The sequence below is a fragment of the Oncorhynchus masou genome, chromosome 12, assembly GCF_036934945.1.
Source record: "Oncorhynchus masou masou isolate Uvic2021 chromosome 12, UVic_Omas_1.1, whole genome shotgun sequence".
Lineage (NCBI taxonomy): Eukaryota > Metazoa > Chordata > Actinopteri > Salmoniformes > Salmonidae > Oncorhynchus > Oncorhynchus masou.
In genome coordinates, this window is record NC_088223.1 from 79,657,799 (window position 1) to 79,670,481 (window position 12,683).

Genomic DNA, 12,683 nt, shown 5'->3' on the forward strand with positions numbered 1-12,683 from the left:
TAACACAAACACACGACACAAGCAAAACATGGGCTGCACAATTGAAACGATTACATGACAATGCAAGGGGTAAAGACTAAAAACATTAAGTTGAGGAAGACAATGACATCTAGGCTAGTGTCTCAGCTAGAGTGCAGCAAACCACACTAGAGTGCAGTAACCTCAAAATGAATTAAAAATAAATACAAGAAACATCACCTCTAAAAAAGCAGTGCTCTCCACTCTAACACCATACACAAAGGGGAGCTGTGTGTTGGTGAGTCCTACCTGCGGTCAGGAAGAATGGGTACCCTCCAGCCCTTGATGAAGCTCAGGTTGCTGTCAGACAGTTCCACTTGAAGGGGGAGTTTGGGCACCCACAAGGTCAGCTCTAAGGGGGCACTGAGGTGCTCGTAGCTGAAGATGACACGGGCGTTCATGGAGCCCCGCGTCTCCTTCCCGTTCACAAACACGTAGTCACAATTCATGGACACCTGTGAAAAACAAAGGTTATTGGTCAATATATGATAATGATCTGCCGTTGACAGGTGATACAAGTGATATAGTACAGTATGGATGCAGGAGTAGAGTCCACCACCGAGTTTATTACATTGGATTTGCTGGTGCACAGCTTTTCTCAGATTCCACTAAAGGAAACAAGGAAAACATGTCTTCCTTTTCGCTTACAGATTATTTTAATGTGGAATGTGTACTATTATTATTAGGTCACAATAATCCTCCTTTGTGAATATTCCAATATTTTGCCACGAGGGGCTATATTTTTGTCATTTGAAATATTTGGGAACACAGTGTAAACAACACTACTTGAAGGTTTTCTCCTATCTAATTTGAGTCTCTTCTTGAGTGGATGAACTGGCTCTTAAGTACAGTCTACTCTAAGCCTTTAAAAATCAGGCCCATGATCACCCACAACCCACCACTATTTTCAGTGTAATGATCTATACACAATTAAGCAGAGACACACATCAGAATATATATACTAACACAAGCTTTCAGGCAACAAATAATTCATAGAATATGAAAGCTTAATACACCAGGTGCCCACACACAAAATTCTGTTTACTTATTTTTTATCTAAGCATTCTCCAAGAAATCACCCAGCACAGTATTTCTCATAAATACCCATCCCTTTAATACTAAATGATTTACAGTAATAGATAGCAGGGTTTGCTTTCGGGATACCATCGATGATTTATCTGGCAGTTGGAGGCAGCTGACACTGTAATCAGAGGAGCTAATCTCCTGCAAATGGAGGTCGGGCTCGCCAGTCTTCTCAGGGTTGAGGATTCATCATAAGAGGGGGGGGGGGGGATAATAAAACACCCAGTCCATCCAGACAGGCCTCTCCACTCTGCAATCCATACAGGCTGGGTGGGAAGCCTTCAGATAGAGGAGAGAGATGAGTCTTTTCCCTCGTTTCCCTTGTTCTGGTAAATCAAGTTTTCAGATTATCTGTCTGTAGTCACCTTTGTGTGAATAGGGATTTTGGGATCATCATTCTCTGGCAAAGATCTGGGGTGTCAGCTGGAATCAGGGTAATATACTTTTTTTCATACTGAATCATGATAATTAGGTTCTTGCTTGCCAGGCTTAGATACTGTACAGAGCAAAGGACATACACTATATATACAGAAGTATGTGGACACCCCTTCAAATTAGTGGATTTGTCCATTTACGCCAAACCCGTTGCTGACAGGTATATAAAATTGAGCACACAGCCATGCAATCTCCATAGACAAACATTGGCAGTAGAATAGCTCATTGACTTTCAACGTGGCACCGTCATAGGGTGCCAATTTTCCAACGAGTCATTTCATCAAATTTCTGCCCTGCTAGTGCTGTCCTGGTCAACTGTAAGTGCTTTTACTGTGAAGTGGAAATGTCTAGGAGCAACAACGGCTCAGCCGCGAAGTAGTAGGCCACACAAGCTCACAGAACGCGGCCGCCGAGTGCTGATGCACATAACGCGTAAAAAACGTCTGTCCTCACTACCGAGTTACATACTGCCACTTGAAGCAACATCAGCACAATAACTGGGTTTCCATGGCCGAGTAGCCGCACACAAGCCTAAGATCACCATGTGCAATGCCAAGCGTCGACTGGAGTGGCGTAAAGCTCGCTGCCATTGGACTCTGGAGCAGTGGAAACGCGTTCTCTGGAGTGATGAATCACGATTCTGTGCTTCCAACTTTGTGGCAACAGTTTGGGAAGGCCTTTTCCTGTTTCAGCATGAAAATGCCCCTGTGCACAAAGTGAGGTCCATACAGAAATGGTTTGTTGAGATCGATGTGGAAGAACTTGACTGGCGTGCACAGAACCCTGACCCCATTGAACACCATTGGGATGAATTGGAACGCTGACTGCGAGCCAGGCATAATCGCCAAACATCAGTACCAGACCTCACAAATGCTCTTGTGGCTGAATGGAAGCAAGTCCCTGCAGCAATGTTCCAACATCAAGTGGAAAGCCTACCCAGAAGAGTGGAGGCTGTAATAGCCTGTAATAGACCAACTCCATATTAACGCCCATGATTTTGGAATAAGATGTTCGACGAGCAGGTGTCCACATACTTTTAGTCATGTAGTGTACCTACCCCCATATTCTCTCTGTCTCTCACACACACACACACACACACACACACACACACACACACACACACACACACACACACACACACACACACACACACACACACACACACACACACACACCCTCTACACCAAAACACAGTGCCCCCTCCACACCTGTGACCTACCCCTCTAGGCCTCTCTATCTATATAATGCTAACACCAGCCTTCCGATCACTCTCACTCACCCTTGCTAACTGCGCTAGCATAAACGATCCCAGCTCCTGCAGGCAGCTAATAAACTTGGCTGGTTAATTGCGAGTCAAAAGCTGTTAACGACTACGGGTGTCAGTAGCCCAGCGGGGCCCGTGAAAGTGCTCTCATGCATGGAGCCGCGAGCTGTCGTCGCTACACAGCCCTCTAATGTGCTGTGGCATCTTCCATGGTGCCAACAGATTTTCTGGGTAGGGTCGGGGCAAAGAAAGACAGGGCGGGCACTACCCGCTATGGTGGCATCCAGGCTCAGTTTAAACCAACAGTCAGAGATCCAGGATCAAAATGGATCACCACCCGCCTGCAGCACAGTATATCCATATCTTTACTCCTCGGCAGCTCTGATAACAAAACGGATTCCAATACTGTATTGTCGGGCTTTGTTTTTCCACGGGTCACTTAATGTTTGTTTTGGTTTAACGTATTGTGCATGCACGTTGAGTTGCATGCATGTGGAACACAGAAGGTTGGCAGGTTCATTTGACCTGATAGTACTTATTCGACTGACTAATGCGTATGGATCTAATGAGAAACAATGAGCACCATTTAGTGATGGAGATCCCATGCTGGCTCACCTCTGATTACACGCTTAACTTCAACATGTGCCTCCAAACAGGATTTCGGCCTATCAATGCCACCTGTTTTCTTGCTGGAGGTGGAGCAGATGGAAAAATAAAACATAACTTGGGCTGTGTTCATTAGGGCATGCAACATCAAACATTTTAAAATGTTTTGCAACAGAAAGCGAAATCAAGCGTTAAGGTACAAGTTTGGGTTGTCCCTCCCTGTTTCAGTTTATTTTACTTTTTGTTTGGTGCCTAATGAATACACCCCTGTTGGGTTAATGTTGCTCTGTCGTGGCCATTATGAAAACCTACTTTGATTGATGGAAGGTACAGTATGATAATCAATAGACTTCTCTTTAAAAATCCCCCTTAACTTATTAATCAACTGAAGGAATTCTTTGCGAAACACAGCGTTTCATTGCTTAATCTCTCAAAACCAGTTTCTAGCAGGATACAATCATTAACAAAAAAAATCTGGGCCTGTATGCTCTCATTGACTGGATTATGTCCTCATTGTGAGGCCATGGACAATAATACGAACTTCTTCGAGACCTCTCATATACAATAGCACAGCAGACAGCAAGGAGACAACACTGAAACACTAGACCACTCAGGTGTACTTATCTCACTGCCTCACAAAGCCTTTCTTATTTAAGCCTAGTCGTTGGCTGAAGGTGAATGTGTCACATTGGTGTGAGTGCAGAATGGAGGAAACAGAGGGCTTGGCAGGGCAAGGGTTGGATGACCACTGGCATGGAACAAGGCTTTCCGCCACCGCCTTATCTGTGTCCTCAGATGGCTACAGTGACTCACACACACACACACACACACACACACACACACACACACACACACACACACACACACACACACACACACACACACACACACACACACACACACACACACACACACACACACACACACACACACACACACACACACACACACACACACACACACACACACACACACACACACACACACACACACACAGCCCTGGGAGACAGGATCAGCTGGGGGAGTCATGTCTCCCGCTCGCTGACAAATCCCCACAGGGTCCTCAGCCCACACCTCCTTTCGCCCAGCCTCCCTCTCTGCTGCCTGGCTTCTCCCCATACTGGCTCCCATTCCCGTGCCTTCCTCCACACCCTGCACAACACAACACAAAATAGCAGAATGAACTCCGTCTGAGCAGAGCACAGATGTGGTCTTTAATAACCAAATCACCCTACTGTGCACACACACACACACACACACACACACACACACACACACACACACACACACACACACACACACACACACACACACACACACACACACACACACACACACACACACTGTACAGTCAAATGGGATTGGGTTATCCGGCAGTGCTGACATATACTGTGGCCTATTTATTTCAAAGAGGGAGAAACAAACAAACAAATAAACGCCTCAGCAAAGAGAAATGAGAGCAGCATAACCTTTTCCAAAAGTTGGGAACAAAAACAGAACAATGGCAGGTTGGCGAATAGCCAAAGCAAAAAATAAAAAATAAATGCTTTGTTTAAAAAAAAAAACATACAAAAATGAAGCAGAAGCCCACGCATTTGGAATTCACAACCTACAGTGTGCACATGGTGAGGCCTGGTTTAAATGACAAGACATTCTCTATGTGCTTTACTTATAGACCGAGTGGAGCCTATAGTTTTGAGTGTTCCACAGATTCACCTAGGCTACGCGAATAGAATAACAGAATAGAGTAATCTGATTAGAACAGATCTGCATTACAGTGCTGTGTATGAATAATGTGGCACCACAAAATGCAATGGGGATAGCACAAAACCACACAACTGAACAACCACACAACCTTTGTGGATAATCTTTAGGAACCTTTCTTTTGTATTCGGCGGATTGTTTTATAGAACTGTCTCGGCTTGAAGGTCTCATCTTGCATTATCCTCTAAAGTTCAATGGCAAGGGCAGCGAAGCGAGGTCTATTCAATAACATTGAGCTAATGCAGCTCGCCTTGAAACCATTCTAAACCTTCTCACAAACAGATTAATGGCAAAATGTCTCGCTTTTGATTTGCCCTCTGACAAATAGATCCTAGTCTTATCACACATATGAATGTCAGAATAAGATTAGGTGCGGTCTGTATGTTCTTGCTGTATTGTACAGTTGATGCTTTTCCCTCCACTTATTCTGAACACATGCATTTATTGGGAACACCCCCCTATCCACATCGATGGAACAGTAGTGGAGAGAGTAGCAAGTTTTAAGTTCCTCGGCATACACATCACAGACAAACTGAATTGGTCCACTCACACAGACAGCATCGTGAAGAAGGCGCAGCAGCGCCTCTTCAACCTCAGGAGGCTGAAGAAATTCGGCTTGTCACCAAAAAGCACTCACAAACTTCTACAGATGCACAATCGAGAGCATCCTGGTGGCCCTCACCGCCTGGTACGGCAACTGCTCCGCCCTCAACCGTAAGGCTCTCCAGAGGGTAGTGAGGTCTGCACAACGCATCACCGGGGGCAAACTACCTGCCCTCCAGGACACCTACACCACCCGATGTTACAGGAAGGCCATAAAGATCATCAAGGACATCAACCACCCGAGCCACTGCCTGTTCACCCCGCTATCATCCAGAAGGCGAGGTCAGTACATGTGCATCAAAGCTGGGACAGAGAGACTGAAAAACAGCTTCTATCTCAAGGCCATCAGACTGTTAAACAGCCACCACTAACATTGAGTGGCTGCTGCCAACACACTGACACTGACTCAACTCCAGCCACTTTAATAATGGGAATTGATGGGAAATGATGTAAATATATCACTAGCCACTTTAACCTGTTGAAACTCTGGGGGCGCTATACCATTTTTGGATAAAAAGACGTGCCCGTTTTAAGCGCAATATTTTATCACAAAAATATGCTCGACTATGCATATAATTGGTAGCTTTGGAAAGAAAACACACGTGTCCAGAACTGCAAAGATATTCTCTGTGCGTGCCCTAGAACGTGAGCTACAGGCAAAACCAAGATGAAACGGCATCCAGGAAATGAGCAGGATTTTTGAGGCTCCGTTTTCCATTGTCTCCTTATATGGCTGTGAATGCGAGAGGAGTGAGTCTGCCCTTTCTGTCATTTCCCCAAGGTGTCTGCAGCATTGTGACGTATTTGTAGGCATATCATTGGAAGATTGACCATAAGAGACCACATTTACCAGGTGTCCGCCCGGTGTCCTGCGCCGAAATTGGTGCTCAAAACTCAGCTGCAAGTATTTTTCCATGGAATTCAGAGAAGAAAGCAGGCTTCCACGAACGATATATCAATAAAGAGATATGTGAAAAAACACATTGAGGATTGATTCCAAACAACGTTTGCCATGTTTCGGTCGATATTATGGAGTTAATTTGGAAAAAGTTTGACGTTGTTGGTGACTGAATTTTCGGTTCGTTTTGGTAGCCAAATGTGATGTACAAAACGGAGCGATTTCTCCTACACAAAGACGCTTTCAGGAAAAACTGCACATTGCTATGTAACTGAGAGTCTCCTCATTGAAAACATCCGAAGCTCTTCAAAGGTAAATGATTTTATTTATTTGGTTATCTGGTTTTTGTGAAAATGTTGCGTGCTAAATGCTACTCAAAATGCTAAGCTAGCTTAGCATACTCTTACACAAATTAGTGAATTGCTATGGTTCAAAAGCATATTTTGAAAATCTGAGATGACAGTGTTGTTAAGAAAAGGCTAAGCTTGAGAGTAGGCGCATTATTTTCATTTTATTTGCGATTTTCAGAAATCGTTAACGTTGCGTTATGCTAATGAGCCTGAGGCTTTATTCACGATCCCGGATCGGGATGGGGAGTTTCAAGAAGTTAAACAATGATACCTTATATAATGTTACTTACCCTACATTATTCATCGCATATGCATACGTATATACTGTACTCTATATCATCGACTGCATCCTTATGTAATACATGTATCACTAGCCACTTTAACTATGCCACTTTGTTTACATACTCATCTCATATGTATATACTGTACTCGATACCATCTACTGTATCTTGCCTATGCTGCTCTGTACCATCACTCATTCATATATCCTTATGTACATATTCTTTATCCCCTTACACTGTGTATAAGACAGTAGTTTAGGAATTGTTAGTTAGATTACTTGTTGGTTATTACTGCATTGTCGGAACTAGAAGCACAAGCATTTCGCTACACTCGCATTAACATCTGCTAACCATGTGTATGTGACAAATAAAATTTGATTTGATTTGATTTATTGTTGTGCACTCTGCTTTCGATAATCCCACGTGATCATCTCAAATGAACAGAAACGCTTGAATCAACATAAAAAAAATTGTATAATTTTTCTCACGTTCTGTAAGGTGTTGTGATGCTGTCATCAAACGTGCTCCGAGAAAATCAACAAATAAAGTTGGATTACATTTCAGAGGTTGCAACCTCCTTTATCCAACTCTTTCTACAGATAAATGGGATTGACCCTTGCTGATTATGGGGTATGAAGGCAAAATGTGGGTCCTTCTTCAATCCACAAATGGGAGTTGAAGTTGTATTCTACCACTGTGGGCTCCCAATGGGCCAAAGTTGTGTTTGTGAGTCATCCCAGGACACTAGCATCGTCTCCTCGCCTCCAGTCATCCAGTGGTGGAAAAAGTACCCAAGTGTCATACTTGAGTAAAAGTAAAGCTACCTTAATAGAAAATGACTCAAGTAAAAGTGAAAGTCACCCAGTAAAATAATATTTGTGTAAATGTCGAAAACTATTTGTTTTTAAATATACTTAAGCAGCATAGCCAGAGGCAACCTCCATCACTCAGACAAACAAAGCATTTGTGTTTAGTGAGTCTGCCAGATCAGTGGCAGTAGGGATGACCAGGGATGTGCTCTTGATAAGTGTGTGAATTAGACCATTTTCCTGTCCTGCTAAGCATTCAAAATGTAACGAGTACTTTTGGGTGTCAGGGAAAATGCATGGAATAAAAAGTACATCATTTTCTTTAGGAATGTAGTGAAGTAAAAGTAAAAGTTGTCAAAAATAAAAAATAGTAATGTACAGATACCCCAAAATACTACTTAAGTAGTACTTTCAAGTACTTTTACTTAAGTCCTTTACAGCACTACAGTCGCCCTACTTGGCTAAGGCTGCGTCCCAAATAGTACCCTATTGCCTATTTTGTGCAGTAATTCCAACCAGGACCTCTGGTAAAAATGTGTGCAGTAAATAGGGAATAGCGTGACATTTGGGATGTAGCCTTAGTCAATGAAAATGGATGGAAATGGATGCCTTGCACCAGATAATGCAGCTAAAGTAAACTCTAAGGTCTGGAGACAAGGTGGCAACCAGACTCGGCCAGACTCGGCCAGACTAGGCCAGACTAGACCAGACTAGGGCAGAGTAGGCCAGACTAGACCAGACTAGGCCAGACTAGACCAGACTAGGCCAGACTAGGCCAGACTAGACCAGACTAGACCAGACTAGGCCAGACTAGACCAGACTAGGCCAGAGAAGAGAAGTGTTTCAAAACTATATCCTTTATAGTTATAACTGTGCTTTGTAACCTTTTGGTGTACCAGTACGTGTATGAACATCCATTGATTCGTCCATGGGGGGACAGCCATATAATGAGGTTTTCATGTTTGCATTATGGTATATTAAAGTGTGCTGCAGGTCCATTAGGGTGTGCAGGAGTACGGTGGAATTCCATTCGGTATCAGATGCATTACCAAGATCGGAGAGATAGGGATGCAAAATTCCGGGATTTTCCCCAAATTCCCAAGTTTTCCAGAAATCCCAATAATGAAAACCTGGGGATTTGGGGAAAATTACTGGAATTTTGCAACCTAAGTGGGAATCTACTGTACCATACCTTGACAATGTCTTCGTTAGACGACTTGCACTCTACGAAGGACGAGACATCAGTGACGACTCCACTCATTTCAATAGAGACAACTTTTACAGGAATGGCCACGGTTCGGCCGGTCAGTATCGCAGTGTTAATGATTTCAGTGTCCTGTAGAGTAGAGGGGGAACAAACATGAAACAGTGTTAGATAGTGTTCATCGCTATTATATTTCACTGGGTACTTCCAATATGTACCTTTCAAAAATAATGTTGAAAAGAGTTCCGCTGGAAACCATTCTCAGGGATCGTTGGGCTTGATTTTCATCCATTTCATCACTCCAAGTACAGATGTAGGATCTTAACTTGAGCCAGTTTGCTTCAGCAGGAAATGTGAATTATTATGTGGATTATAATTGGCATTATAATACACATTTTTGTAAGGCTTGATACATTTTTCTTAAGGGTAAATCAAGGCTGAAATTTCAAAGTGGAAATTACATACTTCAGAAGCCTTTTTGAAATCTCAAATATACTACAAGTTGAACATTTCCTATACTGTACAAAGGGAATATGTTTTTATGTTTTCTCCTCTGAGCTGCATTCTGCTCCAAATGACTCTAGAACAAAAAGGCACGAAGTTCATGTTGACTATGTATGCTAAGTAATTTGAGTTTTAAAATGAAACATTCCTTCTTCATCAAGAGGATGCAAAAATTAAGGTGACAAAGGAAAGTATATTTGAATGCCCCAACAAAATATAACCTGTCCTAAAAACCTTTGTATCTGTCCTCACAATCTTGGTTACTGTTGGTGAATCTGTGCACTAAGGCCTCAAACAACAGGTTACTGTTAGTGAATCTGTGCACTAAGGCCTCAAACAACAGGTTACTGTTAGTGAATCTGTGCACTAAGGCCTCAAACAACAGGTTACTGTTAGTGAATCTGTGCACTAAGGCCTCAAACAACAGGTTACTGTTAGTGAATCTGTGCACTAAGGCTTCAAACAACAGGTTACTGTTAGTGAATCTGTGCACTAAGGCCTCAAACAACAGGTTACTGTTAGTGAATCTGTGCACTAAGGCCTCAAACAACAGGTTACTGTTAGTGAATCTGTGCACTAAGGCCTCAAACAACAGGTTACTGTTAGTGAATCTGTGCACTAAGGCCTCAAACAACAGGTTACTGTTGGTGAATCTGTGCACTAAGGCCTCAAACAACAGGTTACTGTTAGTGAATCTGTGCACTAAGGCCTCAAACCACAGGTTACTGTTAGTGAATCTGTGCACTAAGGCCTCAAACAACAGGTTACTGTTAGTGAATCTGTGCACTAAGGCCTCAAACCACAGGTTACTGTTAGTGAATCTGTGCACTAAGGCCTCAAACAACAGGTTACTGTTAGTGAATCTGTGCACTAAGGCCTCAAACAACAGGTTACTGTTAGTGAATCTGTGCACTAAGGCCTCAAACAACAGGTTACTGTTAGTGAATCTGTGCACTAAGGCCTCAAACAACAGGTTACTGTTAGTGAATCTGTGCACTAAGGCCTCAAACAACAGGTTACTGTTGGTGAATCTGTGCACTAAGGCCTCAAACAACAGGTTACTGTTAGTGAATCTGTGCACTAAGGCCTCAAACCACAGGTTACTGTTAGTGAATCTGTGCACTAAGGCCTCAAACAACAGGTTACTGTTAGTGAATCTGTGCACTAAGGCCTCAAACAACAGGTTACTGTTGGTGAATCTGTGCACTACGGCCTCAAACAACAGGTTACTGTTAGTGAATCTGTGCACTAAGGCCTCAAACCACAGGTTACTGTTAGTGAATCTGTGCACTAAGGCCTCAAACAACAGGTTACTGTTAGTGAATCTGTGCACTAAGGCCTCAAACAACAACTATGAAGTCTAGTGTTGCTAATAAATGCTGGGGAGCAAAAACTGACTTGAGAACTGATTATAAACAGGGCCAAGTCCGTCAGCAGACCTGCACTTTTATCATGACTCCAGTGATATAGAAACAGCCAATTAAAATGCACACTGGTCCTTGAAATGGGCAACTGTTAATAAACTCATTATTTTGACGGAATGAATGTGAGCTATGTGGGGGTAAGGAGTTTGACTTTAATTTGTGTCCCTCGTGGCCCCCTAGAGAAAAGCCAACGCATGTAAATGTTCCTTTGACTTCAATCAAAACACCACCATGCTCACGTCTTGGAGGGAAAACAGTAATACTTAATGTGGTGTAATCAAAAAGAATACAGCATATAAAAGAGGATTAATGTTGCTTCTGGAGGCATGTGTGTTGATGAGCTCCTTTAATTTGTAGTGCCCTAGAGCTGGCAATCAAATAGGAGAGTTTACCCGGCATGATACAAGCATATGTTCACTGACAATGAGTGCAAATTGTATGTTGTGTGTGCCCTTCGAAAACCAATACATACTGAATGACTTAATGCTGTCCATAGCAGGTAATCTCACAATATAACTTCCAAACTATTTGAAACAAGAACAATTTAAAGTCTAGAAGAATTCACAATGGTCAGGTCCTGCCCAAATCAAATTAGCTGGTGCACTATTTGAATATTGATGCCATTTTACCTGTTGATACATTTGTTCATAATACAATATGCTTATTAAGTCATTTTAAATGAGGAAAATGTGTTAACCTAGCCTATGAGTTTCTTGCTAAAGAATAGCCACGGCAGACCAATGACAGCCAACTAAGCACACAATGGTTAAATCAACGTTGATTTCCACATCATTTCAATGAAATAACGTTGAACCAACATGGAATAGACGTTGAATTGACATCTGTGCCCAGTGGGAGGTCCTCTGACATTGACAAATTATGGGAAGGAGAAAAGAGTTCAACTTTTTTTCTTCTCAACAAACCAAAACTGCCACCTTATAGTAAAAAAACATCTTGTCCTCCCTAATGTTTCTCATTTTCACGTGCCAATGGTATTGTCACGGGTCACAGGGTGTGACTAGGGTGGGCATTCTAGTTTCTTTATTTCTATGTTTTCTATTTCTTTGTGTTTGGCCGGGTGTGGTTCTCAATCAGAGGCAGCTGTCTATCGTTGTCTCTGATTGAGAACCATACTTAGGTAGCCCTTTTTTCCACCTGTCTTTGTGGGGAGTTGACTTTTGTTTAAGGCACATAGCAATTAGCGGCGCAGTAGTTTTTGTAGTGTTGTTCAGTGTCTTTTTTCCAAATAAAGAGAAAATGTACGCTCCCCACGCTGCGCTTTGGTCCTCTACCTTTAACAGCCGTGACAGGTATTCTGTTGCCCAGCTAATATGCAAAATTTAAATGGGGGGGCCTGAGAATTTATGGTGGTGGTAAGCGGAAGCCACAGTGTCCAGAGTAATGAGTGAGAGCTTATCGTGAACACAGTAGGGGGAGAGC

General features: G+C 42.8%; 1 protein-coding gene across 2 annotated transcripts in view; it reads right to left on the reverse strand.

Annotated features, from left to right (window-relative positions):
* Positions 1-12,683, reverse strand: part of tmem132e (transmembrane protein 132E) — a 332,847-nt gene that overhangs the window by 16,802 nt on the left and 303,362 nt on the right. For both annotated transcript variants that reach the window (XM_064982123.1, XM_064982122.1), the window contains exons 5-6: positions 9,304-9,447; positions 268-473 (exon numbers count right to left, since the gene is read on the reverse strand). In XM_064982123.1, coding sequence (XP_064838195.1) covers positions 268-473; positions 9,304-9,447 — 350 coding nt within the window. The remainder of the gene's footprint in view (positions 1-267; positions 474-9,303; positions 9,448-12,683) is intronic.